The 21,604-nt window shown below is 44.7% G+C and overlaps 2 protein-coding genes across 2 annotated transcripts in view; both read left to right on the top strand.

Annotated features, from left to right (window-relative positions):
- The window catches only part of MYO5B (myosin VB), a 96,413-nt gene extending 80,198 nt beyond the window's left edge, over positions 1-16,215 (top strand). The window contains exons 29-38 of the mRNA XM_026092247.1: positions 3,742-3,940; positions 5,039-5,132; positions 6,659-6,802; positions 8,631-8,782; positions 9,372-9,461; positions 11,290-11,440; positions 11,732-12,017; positions 13,216-13,390; positions 14,666-14,746; positions 15,914-16,215. Coding sequence (XP_025948032.1) covers positions 3,742-3,940; positions 5,039-5,132; positions 6,659-6,802; positions 8,631-8,782; positions 9,372-9,461; positions 11,290-11,440; positions 11,732-12,017; positions 13,216-13,390; positions 14,666-14,746; positions 15,914-16,066 — 1,525 coding nt within the window. The 3' untranslated portion in view covers positions 16,067-16,215. The remainder of the gene's footprint in view (positions 1-3,741; positions 3,941-5,038; positions 5,133-6,658; positions 6,803-8,630; positions 8,783-9,371; positions 9,462-11,289; positions 11,441-11,731; positions 12,018-13,215; positions 13,391-14,665; positions 14,747-15,913) is intronic.
- A 5,207-nt stretch (positions 16,216-21,422) lies between these two features.
- The window catches only part of ACAA2 (acetyl-CoA acyltransferase 2), a 19,769-nt gene continuing 19,587 nt past the window's right edge, over positions 21,423-21,604 (top strand). Inside the window, exon 1 of the mRNA XM_026092251.1 lies at positions 21,423-21,465. Coding sequence (XP_025948036.1) covers positions 21,450-21,465 — 16 coding nt within the window. The 5' untranslated portion in view covers positions 21,423-21,449. The remainder of the gene's footprint in view (positions 21,466-21,604) is intronic.

Here is a 21,604-nt window from a genome sequence, read left to right as displayed (position 1 = left end):
GGTTGGACTAGATGATCTCCAGAGGTCCCTTCCAACCTCAGCGATTCTGTGATTCTGTGAAAGTACCCACTTGCAGTGGGTTGTTTAAAACAGGACTAGGTGAAACCACGAGAAATATCCTGGAAGGAAGTTGAAAAAATAGATTCCTCCGATATAATGTTGCTAGCCAGAGTCTTAATGCAGACGCAGTTGTCCCACAGATACGTCTTTTTGCCAGTGTAGCTTATTCCTCTCGTAGGCTGGGTTGCTCTGAAGGGTTTTGCAATCTCCCTCTCCCCCAGGAAGGTTCACCCTGTTAGCCAGGCCTTTCTGTAGGGCCTTAATRTTATTCCTGGGTCACAATACCACGGCTCAGGCTCTCACTCTGTGCACTTTTCATTTTACCCCTTCCCTACCCCTTGTTCCAACTTCTGTTCTCTCACTCACTACTCTTGCTCCTTGTTTCTCTCCCCTGATTTTTAAGTGCATGACTTTAACATAGTTTTGAGTTAACCCGTATGTCTTCTAAGTGTTTCCTTGCGATTCTACAAGAAACAGTTTGGCCCTATAGAAAAGAAAACTCAGGTTCTGGTCCCCAAGAGTTGGGCTTTTTGGTAAAAACAGAAGGGTCTTAAGAATCATAATATATGGCATCTCTTCTAGACCTGCTTTGAGCAGGAGGTTGGACTAGGTGATCTCCAAAGGTCCCTCCCAACCTGGTGTTTGTGTCGGCAGCAGTGAGGAAAGGGCTGCAGAAGTGCCCRGTGCGATGGTGCCATTGATGTGGAGGGAGAAGATACCTACATGAGTCAGAGGAGTCCCGTGGGGCACAACTGGGGCCTCATGAACCGGCCATGGTTCTTCTCATCTCATTTGGCATGGTGGAAAAGAAAATACAATGCAATGAAAGTGTGCTTTAAAAAAAAAGAATAAGGGTAATACGGGTTCTGTACTTTTTCCCCCTTCTGTTGCAACTGACCTTTTGTCTTTCTCTATCCTCTTGTTTTCTTTTTCTGTCCTTTACTTCTAGCAAGACTGAGGACTGGGGTTATCTCAATGAAGATGGAGAGCTCGGCTTGGCTTATCAAGGCTTAAAGCAAGTTGCCAGGTCAAATGCTTTTTTTTTTTCCCCACTGCTTCCTCTCTCTGTTCCCCTTTTCGCCTGCCCTTTTGTGTATTCGTCCTCTTCCTTCGCTAACGAGCTGCTGTCACCCGTGGGAGAGCTCTCCCTAAAGCCTTTTCTCCTGTTCACGAGCATGCCGGGAGCTGGCTCCCCGTGCTTGCACCGCACTGTTGCCCACCTTGCCCCCTCCCCGGGGTCACGCACCGCTGCACGGCCATTGCCAAAAAGCGAGAAGGGAGGTGTGCGGTGGCCGCGTGGCACCRTACTTGCACGGCAGACGGTGCAGCAGGACGCGTGGTAGCAGCACCCACCACTTTGGGGCCTCCTGGGAGCGATGGTGCTTCTGGGAGGGTCTCGCATCTCCAGGCCAGTGAATACCGAGAAAGGCTCGGGACATATGATTTCTGTAAAGGCTATGAAACCAGCTGATTAAAGACACTATGGAGAGGAAAAGTTAAARTAATCTATTGCACAAGGTAGTCTAAAGCTGTCACATCTGGAGGTATCAGACTAAATCCAGAAAATGGCAGGCAAAAGGGTTGATTCATTTATTTTTTCAAAGGCAGGTAGGAACCCAAGTTTATAGAAGAAACGTGTGTTTCTGAGGGTTGCTCATAGTTAATCCGAACCCATGTGAAGAAATAAAATGAGAAGTAAGTACTTAGGCCCACTGTGAAACGACGTACTGTATTTTCCAACCCTATTAAGGATATAACTCCTGACAACATGATTATGAGGCTGAATGCATTATGGTCCATGGTTTTATAGTTAGAAAATATCCATTCATATCTTTTGCTGGAAAGAGAGGCTGGATTATTTGAATCTTTTAAAAGCAAACAAAACAGAACAAAAAAAAAACCCCAAACTAGAAAATGATTAATGCTTTTCATCCAGAGATCTGCCATAGAAAGCAAGCATTCTTTGCACTCTATCAAAAAAGGAAAATAAATAAATAAATAAAGAATCGTTGCTGGCAGGAAACTAGTTCACAGGCGTGAATTTACCAGCAGGGCTAGAAGAGTTGTAGCTTTTTCCCCGCTGGCACTGCTCGGCGGTCGATGCACGTCCTGGGCAAGGTATCGACGTCGGAGTTTTCCTCCCCTTGAGCACTGCAGTTGCATCCGATGCCGGCGTTGGTCAGCACCCCCACCAGCACGGATGCGTACAGGAGGCAACAACCTTTCCGTCAAGGAGTTGGCTGAGAGCTTGGAGTGCTCCCCTCCGTTTGCGGGTGCAAAGTTGGGAGCTCTCCTAAAGGTTCCCAATTTCCAGTGTTTGCTTTGCTGCCCRTCCACCCTCTGCAAAGGAGCCTGCGTAACCCGGGCAGCCGCGGCCAGGGTTAATACAGAGCAGGGGATGGGGCAGGCTCTCGTTAGCATTTCCTCCCTGTTCTCATTCCTAAATTTAAAACAGCTAGCTACATCACCTGATTTCTGAGCAACTGATTTAGGAAATGATAATACGGTAACTAAATGCCTCGCTGGCGGTTCCCAGGAGGAGAAGGGGTCTCACGTGGTCTCTGCATTGTCCCCATGGAGGTCCTGGAAAGATGGGGTACCCGTGGAAAAGCAGGGGAAAGGCTGGTTTTGGTGACTTCTGTCCACAGCRTATCATGGTGTCAGTACGTGTACATGGCAGCGTGCGAGGAAATTAGTGTTTTTTCCCACTGCTGAAAACTCCTGGTGAAGTCGGCAGTGCCTGCGGAGCTGGCAGCCTGGAACCGAACAGAAAGTTCCCTCTTGCACAGTTTCCTTCAGTTAGGTGATGAAAGACAGTGGAGGTATACCTGTGTATCTTTTCTTTGTTTAAAAAAAAAAAMCAAGAAAACCAGTCATACAAATAGCTGGAAGGAATAAAAGGTTTCAGCTTCTGCCCTTTTAAAAACTCCTGGCAACAGCAAATGAAGCCCGTGGCAGTCTAACCCAAGGAGCAGCTTGCATTACACATGGTTCAGTTTGCAAGAGCTGACGCTTAGAAGGGGCCAGAGCACAGGAACAAGGGTCCTTTGTGCGCTGAGCTTTTGGAAAACCTGCGGGTCGTGGGCTGGGCTGTGCTCCTGCCCTGCATCTGCTTCTTGCTAAAGGGAAAATTAAAGTGACCCAAATCTGCGATATAGCTGCAGAAAGAAGGGAACTCCTGGATTTTTTGGATCATTGAGCAAGGTAGAAGAAGATGAGACTTAAGTAAATGATTAGCGACCATTTTTATTGATTGACTGGTCGCCTGACTTTCCAATTGGAAAGACTTTTGTGCACGCTCGTGATCATAGCTCCCCTCTGAACTCGCATTGCCCCATTCTGCATTGAGCTTGTTGAGCCAGGTTGGAGTCCAGGTTGTCCTGGCCACTGCTCCAAGGCTCTTGCCTTTAGGGGCCTGTCTGGATCATGTTCACATCCCATGCATGGTTTGATCTCCAGTATCATAAATAATAAGGTAGCATTGCAATAACAGCCATAGCACCCGTGTGTGTGTGTGTGTGTGTGTGTGTGTGTGTGTGTGTGTGTGTGTGTCATTGGGAGGTCTGTTCACTCTCACAGGGTTGTAGCCAAAGTTGGCTGACTTTGAAGAATCTGGACTCAAAGTGGTAGTTACCACTGCGATGCCAAAATCACTGATGGTTGGAGTGGGCTTTTCCTCAGGTTGCTGGAAGCACAGCTCCAGGACCAGCGAAGAGAGCACGAGGAGGAGGTCGAAACTCTGAAGAACCAAGTGGAGGCAATGAAGGAAGAGATGGAGAAACAGCAGCAGGCCTTCTTGCAGACCCTGCAGCTGTCTCCAGAGGCCCAGGTGGAGTTTGGGCTTCAGCAAGAAATTACGCGCCTCACCAATGAGAATCTGGTAAGCAACTGCACTGAAAACCGCTGTCCTTCGCAGCCTAAGGAGCTGAAAACAGGGGTTGACAGAGGTGAGACAGGAAACTAAGGGGAGGATGAGACGCTGGGGGCTTTGCATGCATTTACTTGCTTTAATTGGTGGGATTGAGGCCGTCTGCTGCTCTGGAAAGTGCTGAGTGATACATTCTTCCCCCCCCCCCCTTCTTACCTCCCATATCTGTTTGTTGTCCAGAGTGAATGTTGATCTCTCCTGAATTGGGGTGAGGGCTACTCAACAACTCTATTTTGTCTAAATAGTGTTGGAACTGCTTAAATATAAATAACAGGCAGGAAATAAAATTCCCTGGGTGGCATGTTGTGAGTAATTGCCTACTGTAGGCTGTGCCAAGAGAAAGCAGCCAGGGTCCTTGTGGTAATGGGCACTCGGGGTGAACGTCAAACTGTTGAGGGAGGAGAGCCCGAGGAGGCCAATTTGTCTCTGCTCGTGCCGTGGCAGAAGTGCATCTTTCTTCAGAACTAAATGGTCTTTGCTTTATTGCTCTTCTGCGTGATTAATTATCTGCCCCAGCAATGGGACTTGATTTATAGCACCAAGAAATCCTGTAGAGCCAATGGAGAACAAGGCAGCTCTTCGTGGCCCCGTRGAAGTCAGTGGAAGTTTTGCTGCTGACTTTAAGAGAAACCAAATTGGATGTATAGTTTGTATATGGTGCTTTTGCTCAGCTTCACTCCGTAACGCAGAGGAGTTGGGAGACCTTTATAAAGCATCAAGAAGGACCTGAGCACCTGAGGGGAGCTCTGTTCCTGCTCACGTCCAGGGAGGGAGGATGTTTACTTGCTCGGTGCATGGCTCCCTACCTCCATCTCTGCAGCAGAAGGTCACTGCTGGAGAGAGCAGGGTGACCTATTCTTTAAAATAAGGTCCTGGAGAAATCCTCTTTAAAAGCTGCCATTTTTATTCCTCTCTGACTATACTTGCAAAGAGCTTGACAGGTTGTTTGTCCTACTGTCCCTATGGGAAGTAGGTTAGCTCTACTCAACTGGCCCACCTGAGGGGTTGTTTGTTTGTTTGTTTTAACCTATTACATCTTCTCTTCTTTAGGATCTCAAAGAGCTACTAGAAAAGTTGGAAAAGAATGAAAAGAAGCTGAAGAAACAGCTGAAGATTTACATGAAGAAGGTCCAAGATTTTGAAGGTGRCTTTGCTTTTGTTGGACGTTGAGGGTGGGGGAACAGCGTTCTGATTTTGCTTCTTTGGCCAGCCTCAGAGAACTGCAGATTTCCACTCAAAGCTTTTGCTCCCACTCCCAGCCATTGCTGGTCATTGCTCTAGAGTCACTGTACTTGCGATTTTTCAGTCTAATTATATGTTATTTTCTTGACTTTACCTGGGCTTCACGTTTTATCTGTTTTTCATCTGTTCTCCTCCTCTTTCTTGGTGGGCCTTTAACTCTTTTTTTAGCTGTTTAGGGTCATACTGTCAGAATGTACAGTCTGGGCTCTACTTGTAAAATAAGGACAAGCAAATTGGGTAGCCACTGGTGGAAATGGAAACTTGCAGTAAGAAATACCGGTTTAAATGAGAGCAGAGACCGGAAAGTTCAGCTGGAGCCCACAAGTGGTGCTTAGGCGGCCTTTGAACAAGTACAACCTTTTCCCTGTAACTGTTTCTGCCACCTTCACCTTGGACGTGAATCCAAAAGTGGGCTAATTGGGAAGAAATGTCCCTGGACTCTGCTGGACTCTTTAATCAGATAGGGACAGATTCAAAATCCAGGCCAAAAGTTTGGAGCCTCCTTTAGCTTGCCAACGTGCTTTCACTGAAGCTTGCAGGAGGATGAGGGATTGAGGAGATGCTTGGGATGTGCCAGGCTCCAGATGGTACTTCAGATGCCTTTGCACTTTCATTACAGTCAGTGCTGTGACCCCAGCAGAGATTTAGAGAGGACTCCAGCGGCTACTAGGAACCTCTGTTGCGGGAATTTGGGGGGATTAAAGATACTTAATGTTTTTTGTTTTGTTGTTTAAAAAAAAACAACCCTCATGCTTGATGAGAAAACACCTCAAACGACATCTGTGCTATATAAAAACAGCTTCTCTTTCTCTGTTGAAACAGTGATTAACCAGAGAACTCAATTCTCATGAGCTAATTTCTGAAAACTAGACATTAAGTGAAATTAAGTTGAATAAACGGAGGATTTCCACAGCTAGCACAGCTGGTCTTTGTCACTGTAATTTGCATGCATCAGGCTGATGTTTACTGCAGTACGTGCATTTGAGTCTCGTAGTCTTCCGTTTTATTAAAATTATATGCAAGCGCAATGCTCAATAGTATGCCATGATACTTCTTAGTTTGGCTTCACAGCCAGCCATAAGCTGTGTTGCATGGATATTTTTTCATGGGCTGGCTTTTTTTCTTCCATAAAAATGGTGCACTAAAAAGATTCCCCTAGGACTGGCACCTTCCAGCTGTAGCCTGGAAGCTTAGAAAATGGAAAATTGTTTCATCTTTTGTTCTTTAGGTCTGACTTTTGCATTCTTTATTTTGTTCAGAGCCGGAACTGCAGTTGTCTTGGAATTCAAGACCTATTTTTTAGAAGGTCTGTCCAAAACTGAGGACATTATTGGACTTATATAAAACAAATCCACCTGGTGTCTGGTCTAAGGCCAATGGATTAGCTCTCCATTACCAGCTCTAACATTTCATCTCCTCTCTCTGCAGCATCCCAAGCGATGGTACAGATGGAGAGGAGGCGGCATGAGCTCAACCGGCAGGTTGCGGTCCAGAGGAAGGAGAAAGATTTCCAGGGAATGCTGGAATATTACAAAGAGGACGAGCCACTTCTCGTGCGAAACCTCATCACAGGTTAGCAGCTTGCTCTGCAGCAGTGTCCCGCGCTTTGCGCTCTCGCCGGAGGGAGGTTATAAACTGGAAACTCAACCGAGAGAGGTTTTATGAGGCTTTAGACCTCAAAATAGGCAAACTGTGATTGCTCTGGTTTAAACCCCTAGCAGGACTCAGATAATGCCCTGAACTGGCAAAACACTTAAATGTGCATACGCGCTTTTGGGAGAACTGCTGTAACCGTGAAGAGTGGAGGCGGGCGCGTGGCTGCAGCCTCCTTCCCCCAGGCCAACCCAAATGCTGGCCAGCTTTGGGCTCCCCAGGTTTGGGAGCTTGGGATCGTGTAATTCCTTAATTCCTCACTCTGCGGCATTTTGTATAGACAGCCCTCTATTTCTACTGCTGCTCTTATCTCTGCTCTTTCCTGGCAGATTGGACACGTACTGCTTAAGAGTTTGTAAGTCGTAGCCTAGTTGGGGGGTTATAATTTATACTTTCTGAATCCAGAGGTTTGGGTGTTTAGTGAAGGTTTGAATTCTGTTCCTGGAGATGGGTTTTTTTGCTCTGGAGCATTTACTGAAGCCTGTTCAGAGCTGCGTTGTCCACCTTTAGTGTTTGGCAGTGAGTAAATGTCTAAACAAGGTAGCACACGCCTACTTGCCAGGCTACGAAGTCCTCCACCTCCTCTGGAGCTGTGTGCTACAAAGCGAGCTGGTGATGTTGTGCAGGAGGAAATCCTGATTAAAAACACAGTGCTACTAGAAGCTAAAACACTCTTTAAGCTCATTGGTTCCATTTGCTTCGCTTGAAACTGCCTTATCTCTGTGCCGTTAACCTGTGCTAGGTTAGTCCCATCAATGACTTGTGAAACCTGAGGGATTGCAATCGATGATTTTGTTTTTCTGGTGATTATTGGAGTCTGCATGATGCAGAAATTTGGATTGCCCACTTCCGAAATCTCAAATGCCCATTTTATGATTGTGGGGTACATTGTACTTGCAAGAGCTTAAGTCTGGCGGCAGTCAGGTGCCACAAGGAAGGATGGAAACCAAAAGTAGTTCTTCACCATCTCTCTTTTATCCACTGCCTCAGGTAATAATAAAAGGGGATAATAAAGGATAAACCCTGGGGGTCTTGCACAGCAGTGGAACAAAGGCAGTTTGTTTTAGGAGACATTTGAGGGTAGCTGCAGTACATTATAAACTCCTGAGCGCTCTTATGCTGGAAGGTTTGACCAGAATTGCTGCCAGTGTCCCCCTCGTTCAACCCCGTTAGATATTGCCAAGCCTCCCTGGCTAAGTGTTAGCATTTACCATCTCTCTAGTCCTAGCAGAGCCTGTGGGGATCTAGCAAGTGGTCCAGGAACGATGCTAGCCCATTGCTGTGGTCCTCGGATCAGACGGGCTCTTCCTTTAGCCTTAGAGGCTGCAAATTCCTGCAGGAACTGTCWGTGTCTTGATGAAAGAATGATTTACTAAGTGGTGAATTTAGAGTTATTTCTTTCTACAACCTGCGCAAAGCATTCCCGAGAGCTTCAGAGAGTTTTTCCAAGATTATCTGTGTGCTGCTTGGGTAGCCATTCATGAGGTAAAGAAGATGTAGCTCCGCTGACTACCCAGAGGGCCACCAACCTTCGTGCAGGCGGTGCTGCCCTCCTAGACCCCAGTGCTCCGTCCTCCTGCCTTTGGCTGGCTCTGATGGGTTGTCTGTCTGTCCTGCCGTTGCGCCTCCGGGTCTGCGTCTGCACCGTGGAGCTGAAATCTCAGCTTCCCTGGAGCCAGGGTCTTGCCTGGGGGGCTTCTCCGGCAGACAGCTGGCAAATTTGGGTTGTGTTTTACTAAACTTCTAGATCTGAAGCCCCAGACGGTGTCTGCCACTGTCCCTTGCCTCCCTGCCTACATCCTCTACATGTGCATCAGGCACGCGGACTACATCAACGATGACCAGAAGGTGCACTCCTTGCTCACCTCCACCATCAACGGCATTAAGAAAGTATTGAAGGTGGGTGCAAGTTTCCTCTGACTTGGGGAGAGGGTGAGATGGGTATGACCACGTCACCGTGTTTGGTGTTCCTCTCTCAAGGTGATTTTCAAACCCAGTCCCTTGCCTTGCTTCCCTCTTAAGAAGAACAAGGGGATGATTTGCCCACCAGGCCAGTGCAGAGCCAGGAATAAACCCTGGACCTTGTTCATGCCGGCTTAGCTGCCAGATTTGATGCAGGGGAGGAACGTGTCTCATTTTTATGTTCAGATGTGGATGGTGCAAATGTATGACAAACTTGAGCCTTTAGGAAAGCGCTACTGCCATAGCCAGAAGTATCACTCAGGCTACTTTTACTGCTGTATTTTATTCAAAAAGAAAAAACGCAGGTGATGTTAGCAATGAAGATAGTGCTATTTGCGCTTACAAGCAGTTAGATTAAAAAACTGTTTGCAGAGAACAAAAAGGGAAATATCCTCAGTAACACTGGCCGTTCACGGAGAGGGAGCTTCGCGCGCCAAGCGGGGAAACTCGAAACCCTTTCGCCTTCGTGTGCCGCCTTCCCCCGCCGCCGAGGAGGGGGCTCACGCGTTTCCTTTCGCTCCCGCAGAAGCACAACGAGGACTTTCAGATGACGTCGTTTTGGCTGGCTAACACGTGTCGCCTCCTGCACTGCTTAAAGCAATACAGCGGAGATGCGGTGAGAAACTTCAGTATTTTTGCAGCCTTCCGGGAATTTTGCTCTGGGCTTGCGTCGTGCTCCCGGGGCTCGGCTCTGGCTACGACGTGGGCTGCTTTCTGACCTTCCTYCTTTTTTTATTTGGATATAACAGGAGGCAGCTCCAGCAGAGCCTCATGAGACACAGGACAGTGGCAAGAGCAGAAACCAGGACCCTTATAGCATAACCCACAATTTTTTCTGACTACTAGTTTTAGTACTAGCAGTGTTTTGAGTTTTAAAGCCAGTCATGCAATCTGATTCATCCGAGCAGGGGAATCCCTCCTGGTAGGCTGCCTTYGAAGGCTGTTCCCTTGATTTCAGTCCTTTCATTACCCAGAGGAAAAGCATTTCAAATCCTGCAATTTTATTCTGAATAATCATTGGCATTGCTATTAAAACTTGTAACAGGGCCAAATTACGTAGTTTCTCATTTACTCCTAATTTGTGTTAGATATATTGAACAGTCGAGCTTTAAGAATAAAGAGGAATTGAGAATTTAAAGCAAAGTTGTCTTGGAAATCAACTTAACTATTCAGATCATTCACAAGATAACGTTCGGTTTGTAAAAACTCTGCTCTACTTCCAAGTTCTAAATTAAAAAAATAATAATTTAGGTAAGACTTAGTAATAGTTAAGCTGCTATTCGCCCTCGTCTGCCTGGATAGCAGCATTGCATTTAAAGAGAATTATTCCCAGAACACCAGCAAGGGGGGGGGAGGAAAAAAAAAGCTTAAATTTCACATTGTTTGCCACAGTCATGCAGTGTCAGCTGAGCGGGCTTTTTACAAATAGGGTTGATAATTTTGTCCAAAAACAGAGGGGGAGGGAATCATTCCCATCTGAGTAGTTTCCAGAATATGGTTTCCTTTAGTTTGAAACCCAGCTGATTTTTTTTAAGAAAATAAGTTGAAAAGAAAAACCCGAACAGAATGGCGTTTTTGCAGTTCCAAGAGCGTAGCGCTTTCTTTATTTGCRGGGAAAAGTGAGAAATTCGGGAGACAGCTCAAAGCGTACGTGTCGTATTTTTGCATTTTGCTAGTCAGCAAACAAAAAAAAATTAGTAGCACAGCTCTCATTTTGACACTAAATTGGGAGGACTACTATGTGAACAAGCAATTAAAGCGCCTGTGCTAATTAGAGACTTAAGTGATGTCACGCTTGCAACTATAAGCAAAAATGGCTCAAGTCCTTAATGCAGGAGCCCAGAATTGAGGGCTGCAGCAGCCGATTGCAGGATCGGAGATCAGCTGCCTTTTCGGCTAAAGGCCGGGGAAAAAAAATCAGCTACTAGAGGAGATTTATGGGCTTCAAATCAATCAGTTTAAAAAGTTGTCAAAAAGCACGTGGCTAGCGCAAAATTTTTTACGGGAGGGGAGGGTGTTCAGTTTTCTTTTTCTGAAGCCTTAATCTCTGACCGAAATATTTGGGGTTGCTGGCAGATAGTTCTGATGCACGGGGATAAACAAATGGATGACCAAGAGTTTCTCGGGGCGCTGACAAGTCGTTTGCTCTTTCAGGTGTACATTGCAATTAATACAGATGTATTTCTCCTTGCTAAAGTTCCAATGAAAAGCTTACTGCTTAATGATGGTTTTCTTCAAAAAGCAGCCCTCTCATAATAATTAACAAAAAGTGACTGAATAAATCTGAAGTGATTTATGAGCCTTTTTTTCTTCTATAATAGAGTCTAAAAATGTATATTGGTAACATATCTGGATGCATTATACTCTAAGCTTATTTTTTTGATAAAGTGATTTTACCAGGCGATGAATAATGAAGCCGGCTGTTTTAATCTTCTCCTGTTTAGGGTTTTATGACCCAAAACACCGCTAAGCAGAATGAGCACTGTCTCAAGAACTTCGACCTGACCGAGTACCGCCAGGTGCTGAGCGATCTCTCCATCCAGATCTATCAGCAGCTCATTAAGATAGCAGAGGGCATACTGCAGCCCATGATAGGTAAGTGGACCACACGTTAGCCTTTATGGGGGGAGTTCAGCTGTAACTGGGTGCTCTGAATGTTTCTCAGACCTTCCTACAGTGCTAGCAATGCTTCTTCCCAAAGGGAAAGCATGCAGGGGGCAAGAGGCATGTGCTGCAAAAAGAAAAAGGTCAACCCATGGATCCGTTCCCTTTTGAGACTGCTCCGTGTTTATGACAGCCCATAAAATTCACCGTGGAAGGAGCAGTTTCTCGCCTCTCATGATTAACAGGTTTTCTCCTGATTTTTTTTTTTTCCTCCCGTCTCAGTGTCTGCAATGTTGGAAAATGAGAGCATCCAGGGGCTTTCTGGCGTGAAGCCAATGGGCTACAGGAATCGCTCCTCCAGCATGGCGGACAGCGACAGCTCGTACAGCTTGGACGCAGTCATCCGCCAGATGAACGCGTTCTACAGCGTCATGTGCGATCAGGGCCTGGACCCGGAGATCATCCAGCAGGTCTTCAAGCAGCTCTTCTACATGATCAACGCGGTCACCCTCAACAACCTCCTGCTGCGGAAGGACGTCTGCTCGTGGAGCACTGGCATGCAGCTAAGGTGGGACCGGGGCTAGAGGCAGTGCCCTACCCGCTCAAGGACAAGTTTTGTTAGTTTTATAAGCCAGGGAAGATAGTAAAATAAAGTGCAACAGTGTAAGTAAGGAGAGGAACCGTTTGGGTTCAGCAAACCTGGGTGAAACAGGGAACTGATGCAGCCGTCAGCAGTCCGAGGAGAAGCAGTGGTAGTCAAAGCTAGCCCTCATTGCACAACACGTGTACAAGGCAATTTGCTGTGCCCTTGGTGGATTAAACACGCGTTATGGAAATTATCTCTAGGATGAGCCTTATCCCACCTCGCTTTGCCCCATCTGAGCAGGAAGCTTGCGCAGCCCAAAGCCTCCACCAAGTGATGTAGGATGTGTTAGTTGCTGGGACCTGGAAAGGAGGGTTGTGTCTCCTCGCTGCCTCCCACTGCAATGTCTGATGTTTTTAAAGCAACAAGTGTTTTAGTACCCAAAGTTATTTGGGTTGATCACAGACCGCTGTGGCTGTGTGAAGCCCCTCTGACTCACGTGAGTCCCAGGCAAACATGGGCATGGATGTCCACAGGCTGTGCTGGTGTCAGGGGTCCGTGCGCCCCGTCTCTGTTGTAATATAACACTGTAATAACTATTGCAATTCCAAAGGAGACGTAGTGCAAAGCTGCCAAAAAGGAGTCATGAATATTTACTGGCCCTGGCATAAATCTGTCAATTGACTTCTTGCTGTAAAAGATTTAAACCTTCTTTTCTCTTCCTTCTCCCCTTCCCATGGTGGGTCCTTTGCACATTGCCCTTGACCCTGGGAGTGGGCATGGACAAAGGCATTTTTGTGCATGGACAGATATTTTCAAAGGTACTTGGGCACCTTGCAATTTTTTTTTTTTTTTTAGCACTTTAAGATGCTTGTTAAAAGCTTAATTTTCATTGTTTTTTTTTTTTTTTAATTTGACCATATCTGAATACTGTTGAAAGTCGTATCCCTTGTGCTGTTCAATCTTTCCTGGGTCACCTAATTTTAAGTTACACAGAGTGTAATTTTTGCTTTGAGCTGAAGAGTATTAAGTTTTGCTCTGGTTGTCCCATGCCACGTGTATTGCCACTAAGCATCAAAAAAGCAACATATACTGGCACTGCAACATACCCCGAGTCTAGTAAATGGTTTTGGAGAAGCTATGAATTCTCTCTCAGCTCGTCTTACCCACGTTATTTATCCAGGTTTAACATAAGCCAGCTAGAGGAGTGGCTGCGCGGGAAGAACCTGCAGCAGAGCGGAGCGGCGCAGACATTGGAGCCCTTGATTCAGGCGGCGCAGCTCCTGCAGCTGAAAAAGAAGACCTCGGAGGACGCCGAGGCCATCTGCTCCCTGTGTACCTCGCTCACTACCCAGCAGGTGGGGGCCGGAGGGCGCGCGTCGCTTCAGGGTTGCCTTAGCAGCAAATGCCTTATTCGTTATTTCCCTGAGTTTTCTGGCTTTCAGATGAAAGCTCCTTTTGGACCTGTCGTCAAGACACACTTACAAAGCTCTTTGCTTCATGAGCAGGGCAGAAATTTACAGCACAAGGTATTGATGGTTAAAGGATTGGAAAAAAAGTGGTCTCCCACTGTCATTTCTTCATTGCACAGACTGAGACTGTTGAACTTTTCGAGGTGGTCATCGTTGACCGCTGCTATTTTACAGCGCCACTGACGGTGTTGGAGCTTCGTAGTAAATCTCTCAAAGTTGAAGCTCAGTCCTGACAACTTTATGGCATAAGCGAGATGTTTTAGATGTTGTTACAGTTCACAAAGCTGCCTGTTGTCTTCTGCTAGGATCTCATCTGCCTTGTCGTTTGGGATGCCCAGCAAGAATTCATGTTTGGGCCAAGATGTTGAGAACTGCAGTCCTTAATGCACCGATTAATTGCACTAAGTAGATCTGACTTAAACTTTTAGACTTCATTCCAACAGGAAGAAGCCCCTGCTCTTTGCTGCTGGCTTGTGTGCCATTTATTTGATAATGTCAAAATAAGGGAGGTGTGGGTTGATCTCCAGTGATTCTCGTGGATCCTTTCTCCTATGTCTCCCTCTCCACACCCTGAATCTGTCTGTGGCAGAAGCTGAGTGGTGATAGGGGATGTTGAAGACTTGCAACGGGACTGAGTTAGGATCAGGAGGTGACATGAGTTGTACCAGGAAGCAGTCACCTATTCTGAGTCTTCCTGAGTCCCTGTGGGCCAACCCGAAGGATATCCTGAGATAAATCTGTTGTTCAAGTTTATTCCTGGTTTACAAATGTTGTCATAAGAAGGAAATTTCATGGGGATGTAAAGGCTTAACCTTTGCAGCAGGCAAAGGAGCACAAGATGATATTGGTGCTGTTTCCTAGGACAGGTTCACTTAGGGCAAACATGCATATTGTAAGCAATGTTTATAAATGTGCAGAGCATATCACATCGCACTTTCCACAAGCAGATTTGCTTTGACCACTGTATTTCATCAGTTCTGTGCAGGTTTCAGGTTGGTCCACAGCACTGAATATGGTGCTGTTTTGCTCTCCCACTTCTAGATAGTCTCATGTGTGATTTGTCATGGCTCATCAAGACAATGTTAAATGTTAGTGGTGCTTTGTATTCTGGAAAAGTTGGACTTCTCGTGGCTGTCTGTAATCCTTTTTTGTTTTCAACAGATTGTAAAGATACTTAATCTCTACACTCCTGTGAACGAGTTTGAAGAACGTGTTACAGTATCTTTCATACGAAACATACAGGTAAATTAAAGGGCTGTAAACTGGAGGAAAGGGTATTGATTTAACAGGAATATTCCATGTTGTCATCAGTAATGACTTAGGCACTTTGTAATAGGCGTGCAGCTGCAGGTTGTCCTGAGTTTAACGCAACCCGTGGTGCTCTGGGAACGTGCCTCCTTGCAAAATATGGCTGAAGGGATATCTAGGCTGTTGATCGCAAAGGGCCAAAGGCTGAGATAAGCACCCGAGTTCTCAGCTCAGCCAGTGTCGTGGTCACATATGGTAACAGAACGACAGGCCCACGAGAAGTTTTACTGGCAAAAAGATGTGCCTGTGTGATTAGACCCTCTTTTTGAGGATTACTCACTTGGACTTCAGTACCTAAATTTGACTTTCAGAGCAAAAAAGTGCGTTTCATGCCTGATCTGTATGGCTCAGAAGTAGGGTTGCAGGAGTCAGTGAAGCACAGCAGAAATGGAGTTACCTCTGAGATACAAGGCAGAAATTGGCAACTAAAGGAAAAATGCGTAAATGAAAACCACAGGACATCTTTTAATGCTCACAAGGAGGAAGCAAGTGTTCGGCTCTTCCTAGAATATGTCTCCATCTCTGAGTGGTTGAGTCAAAACGGTCTGGTATCAAGCGGTGCTGCCTTTGCTGCGCAATGGTCATGTTGTTTCCAAGTCCTGTCTCGCTTCCGGGTAGCGTAGAAGATGTAACTAGGTTCTGCTGAAGCAAAGCTTCAAATAGACTGCAGGAGTTCCTGGATGTATTTGCTTGGAGGAAGGCCGCTGTAAAAGAGAGTGAAATAATTCTCACTGTTTTTTCAAATATCTCTAGACCTGCTGTCGTATATAATTCAGAAAATTCCTTTGTGAATGTGCTCCACTCGGTCAGGTCCAGAATTTGTAGGAGAATAGTGGGATCTGTATAATTTGACCTGTGCATTTGGGAAGTATTTACATTTGGTATTTATAGCTATTTAAGACAGGGGCTGTTTCCACTTATATTTTCCACTCTGTACTCAAAAAGCAAGCTTCCCCTTCAGATGAAAGCATAATCCATTTCTCTAGTATCTCTTTTATATACCTACACACTCAAACCTTTGATTAGGTTAAACATTACAAGAGCAAAGAAAAAGGCAACAATTGATACTGAATTTGTGTTTTCTTCTCCCCCACCTCGTAGGCAAACTTGCAAGAGCGAAATGACCCTCCGCAGCTGCTGTTAGACTTCAAGTATATGTTCCCAGTTTTGTTTCCCTTCAACCCATCCTCCATAACCATGGACTCTATTCATCTCCCTGCTTCTCTCAACTTGGAATTTCTCAATAAAGTCTGAAGAAAATATAATTAAGTCCATCTCTCGTACCCAGAGACCTCCAGCAAAAAAGAAATCAAAAAAGAAATTAAGGAGCTCTTTAAATGTGGACCAAATAAGTTTATGGAAGAACTACTACACAGTAATAAATGGACTGTACAGTAAAAAAAGACTGATCTGTATGTGATTTTTTGGTAATTTATAGTTCAGAATAAGGATACTTGAAATACAATTATTTTTTTTTTTTACTGCTTGATTTTATGCTGACATAGTTCAAAGCCCAAAATAATCTCCAAAAGCTGCTAACAGAAAAGAATGATTAGTGGGAGACAGCTTACTTTGATCTTCATAGGTGACTATGAAGAAATGACAGTTAAAAATCTGAAACAAAATCCTAGACATTTATGCTGCCTTCAAGGACATGCAATTTGTCAAATAACTAGGTGGTCTGTATATATTAATAATGGAGATAAACAATTCTGCCTGTTGTTCTTGCTAGTAACTGTATCGCAATAGTTCAGAATTAGATTGCAGAAGGTGCAAATGTGTGTTTATCATGCAGGTTGAGGTAGCAGGCTCGAACGATGCTTGTTTCCAGCAATGTGGAATTTGTTGTGAATTCTCAGTTTCAGAAATGTTGCTGCTCTCCTTTGTACAGTGCATCTCTTATTTACACGCTACAGGGAATTCAAATAAAMTRGGAATTTGGACTTTCTTCCGTTACCAAATTTGTGTTAGTGACTTGCACAGATTTCACCCGAATGACGTGATCTTGAGACAAGGGGCTGCCCTGGGCCTCCTGCTTCTAGTACAGGTGAGTGCCGTCCTGAGCCCTGTTGCTGGCATCCCTGTGCTTTTAGAAGTCAAATACTCTCATGCAGTGGCTAAAGGTGATTGAGCCCGAGATAAGAAGCTGTTTCCTTGCTTTTACGTAGCCAGGATCAGAAGCTTACACGTAAGTAAGTCAGGCAAGTGCAACCCGGCTTAATCATCATGTCCCCGGTCCTCCTTCGGTCAGTGGATTCATCCTAGCCGTAGCCCAGGACTAGGAAACAAAAATTCTCTTCAACTCAGCAGCCATCAGAACGTACCAGCAGTGCAAATACTGGGTTTAGATAAATGAGGAATATTTTAAAAAGGAAAAAAACGTTCAAAAGCAAAAGGGAATGGCTAAGCAATGCAGTGGTTTAACATGAAAAATCATCAGCTAGTGTGTTAGTACATAAGCTGTTTTTTAAAAGAGCAAGCTATTCTTTTATCTACAACAACCTCAAACTAAGAAATCCAATCTATTCAAATTCTGACTGCTAGGACTTTTTTTTTTATATAACCGATGTATTGAACAAACCTTCTGACCTCACCAGCTGGGCATTAAAAGGGGCCAGCCACCCCCAAAAGCAGTAACTGATTTTTTCTCAATACTTAGCACACTACATTTAATCACTGCAGTCATTGCAGAAAGCCACCACGCTTGCTGAAACGGAAAAAAAGAAGACGGTTTCCAAGGGTGAACGAGGCTGTACAACAGTCCTGTGCGCAATGCCGTGGTGGTAGGTCTGCGCACGGGGACTGCGCCGTTACGGTGGTGACGCTTTTGCCGTAACTCATCGTGCCCCAGCGCCACGGCAAAGGCCCCCTGCACCTTATAACAGAAGCGTTTTGGCCTCTCCACTTCCATAGCGGTCTCGTCTAAGTAGATCTTAACATACTTGTGGTTGCGGTCCTAGTCGTCTCTGCGCCTCCGTGATGGTTAAGAACTTTCAGAAAATCTCTCTGCATCTTTTGGGCTACTTTTAGTTGGTGTAAATCATATCCACGCAGCAAATTTTATGATTATGTATCCCATCGACTCAGAGTGTTTAAGAGCCTTTACATTCTGTTTTAAGATGCACGACGCTGAGAAACCACCGTGCTGCAGTCACCCCTTTAGATGGTGTGTGTGTTGATTTAAACATCATGTATATAATCTATGTATATACAAGCTGTAACAGTCCTGTATGTACTATATATGTATATTACTATCCAAAAGCACATTTTTAAAGAAAAAGTTGAGTGCTGTTAAGAATTGTATCGGTCTGTGCTTGAGGGTAAATGCCTTGTTTCAAATGGAGGACTAGGATTTAGTACTGCTATTACCGGTGAGGACAGAGTTAAGGCCATTCCCTAGGGAGCAGTTATCTTTTTCTCTAACCATTACCCACCTAATTACAGAAGAAAATTTATTGCTTGTACAGTACCAGCACTACCTCCAAACTACAGTCCTTGAGCGTCTGCATCTACTGCGTATTTTCAGTAGTGCCTTCATCTCTCCTTCACATGCAGTAAGGATAAACCACCGTAGTGCTGCCCGCACCCGGCAAGCATGTACTCTTCTCTCACTTGCTCATCCACAATATTTTTATTTATTGTACCTATCTCTTTTCACCCTTTGCAAATGAATGTTTTTGCAGTGCTCTGAATTTAATTTTCCAATTAAATCTTATCCCTTTTTTTCCCATACAATAGTAGTTGGCACAGTACAAAACAGAAATAACTTTTAAATTTAGTCTTTCTGCAACGTGGTTATAGCACAGGGCTATTTCTCAGAATTTGTCTTAGGCCAGCAGTTTCCTCTCAGGCTCTTCAGGTCTCTACCTCTCTCCGTTGTAAATTATTCAGTGTACAATTCCCAACAGGCTGATTAAACCACTGCTTATCAGTCAGACTAAATGACAGGTTGCTGCAGAATCCTCTTCCGCAATGATTTTGTTGCTGATCACAGTTATAAAATGTGGTTAATGCTCTTCTAGGGAATAATGGTCATTCACTGGAGTTTTCAGGATCATCATTTATATGTATAACAAAGAGACTCTCTTAAAAATGGTTAGTATGTATAGAGAGGAACTGGGATTTAATGTCTTGATCTCTGTAATAATGTAGCTTGTCCATTAAACTCCATCTGGAAGAGGACTCAGTATTAAGTATCTTTAATAGACGTAAATTTTTTCTGTTAGCAATTTTTTAAATTTGTTTTTAAACATTAATTTTGTTAAATTGCTATGCTGAAGCATGCCTTTCTCTCCTCGGATTGGCACTTCTTTATTTAAGGAGCAAATTTAACACAAAGCTTGGCTTTGAGAAAGCTGGCTGCTTTCTAGATGTCTTTATTTTTAAATATTGATTATTAAGTTGAGCATTTTCCCACTGTGTGCCTTTAGCTGTTACTAAGGTAACTGACTTCTCAACCACTGTTCCTGAAACAAGTGTTAAACTGCGGGAATATTTTTACTGTTCTGCCATGAAAATTTGTCTGTGGATGTAGAAGTCTGCATATAAAATATGGCTCTGAGAAGGTCGCGAGAACATCTTGAAGTTGCTAGAAAGAAAACAGTACTGACCCACGGCAGTTTTTGCATGTCTAATGTATCTCGGAAAAGTAGGATTGGGAATCCTAATCTCCATGGAAATGGATACAATATGTAAATCGTCCACCCCTACCCCAAAACAAACAAAACTAAACCAACCGCCTCCTCAAAGGCGGCTTCATGCATGTATTTGGTGTATCTATCTGAAAAGCATCCAGGACAACGTTCGCATTTCATTTTCACTGATTATTTTCTGGGGGGGTGTCTTTGTAGCTGAGGTTGCTGATCCTCCAGCTGGTGAAGTTGTAGTAGTTGACTGTAGGAAAAAACGTTAGACCTTAGGTGTGAATTTATGCAATCCTATGTCATTAACATTTTTGCTGGTACAACTTATTTCCCTGAATCTAATGAGACTTCTTGCATGAGTGAAATAATAAGAAGAGGTGGGCATGCTGCAGTGTTTAAGCATACGGCGTCGGCTACCTTTCCCGATCCTCCAACTTAAAAACACATGCAAGCAGGGAGAATCATGTCCAGTCTACCCTGCCGCATCACTAAAATCACAACGTAGGTATCTCCCTTGCAAACGGGATTTGCAAAAAGATGCAAGTAGCAAAGATGCACTTGAAACAGCAGGTCATTTCCTTCCCCTTGCAACAGTAAACTCACTGGATTGTGCAAATTCATTCTTTCAAGCTGTGCTTAACTGCAAAATTAACACTTCATGATTGCATATAAACGTGGCAACCTAACTAAAACGATTTGCATGAACGGCCGTGAACCTTTTCCTCCAACTTTGATTCCCATGTGTTAGTCCTAAACAATTCTTTCCGTGATAAAATTATAGCAATGCAAATGTTAAATAAAACAATCCAATGAGCATACCATTTATTTTAAAATGTAAGTGCCAGTGAACAAAGACTTTCAAATTAAGTTGAAATGAGAAGAAATGAAATTATCCAAAAATGTGCTATAACAGTGCAATGTCTGGGGGTTTTTGGGGTTTTTTTTGGTTTGGGTTTTTCTGGGATTTGTGAAGTCTCATTACCGTAACAAGCAGAAGGTATAGCCGCTCTAAGAGAAGCTGAATGATATACAGGAGTGAATACTGTAGATGAAGTACTACTGCTTATAAAATATTTTCCATTTTGAACAAAATCTGTAAACAACACCTTTGTTTATTGAAAAATGCTTGTAATAGTCACTGTAATATTCAGCTGTGGATAAAAAAAAGAGAAAATTTGCGAAATAAACACTTTTGAAGAAATCGTGACTTTGGGTCAAAACCGGGAACATAATAAATACACATTTCAAGAGTTATATATGTATTTCCAATATATAAATATATATTTTCAATATATAAAATATATATTATATTATTTATATTATATATATAAAAATATATAATATATATTTCAAACATTTCTATTCTTAAAATTACAAGCAGCCTGCAAACGTGAACAAATGGTCTGGCAGCTTTTGCCGGTGACTTCAGAAGGTTGAAAAGCGCTAACTTAAGCGCACAAGCAGTTGCTTCAGAAGTGCTAAAGTGCCGTGAGCTAATTAAAAGTCTAAGCTAATTAAGTGCTAATTAAGTGCGCGGAATCGGCCTTGCAGGCCGTGGCAAAGAGGTGAAGAAGAGCGAAGCAGCGCCAGCTCCTGTTTATGTGCTTAAATGGGATACGGTCAGCCAGTGGCGAAGGGAGAAAACGTAGTTTAAAAAAAAAAAGTAATATATTTTTTAAAAGAGGATGAAGTTACGTGTGGAGAGGGGCGGTGGGTTGCCGGGCAACGGCCGCACGGGCACGCGCCGCCCTGCGTTTCCGCGGCCGCCGATTCCCCCGAGGCCGCGTCGGCTGTCCGAAGAGAAGGGCGAGGAAGAAAGAGTAAGATAAGAACCTAAAATCTAAAATAAAATTAATAAAATTAAAAAATTAAAATTTTCCCTTCCCCCTCCGCGCACGCCTCCCCGCCACCTCCCCCGCGGCGGCGTGGCGAATTTGCGGTTGCGGACGCGTAGGCAGGCGGGGGGCGGCTGTGGCGGCGGCGGCGGCACGGCCATGGCGCTCCTGCGGGGTGAGGCGCGGCGGGGCGGCTCTGTGCCGCCGGGCAGGGCCGGGGAGGGCGGTGGGGACAGGGAGAAGGGGAGAAGTCCCGGCTTCTCAGCGTGGCGGCGGCGGGGCCGGGGAGGCGGCCGGGGGCGGCCTCCCGAGGG

The sequence above is a fragment of the Apteryx rowi genome, unplaced genomic scaffold (assembly GCF_003343035.1).
Source record: "Apteryx rowi isolate R43461 unplaced genomic scaffold, aptRow1 scaffold_95, whole genome shotgun sequence".
NCBI lineage: Eukaryota > Metazoa > Chordata > Aves > Apterygiformes > Apterygidae > Apteryx > Apteryx rowi.
This window is presented reverse-complemented; position numbering and strand designations above follow the sequence as displayed.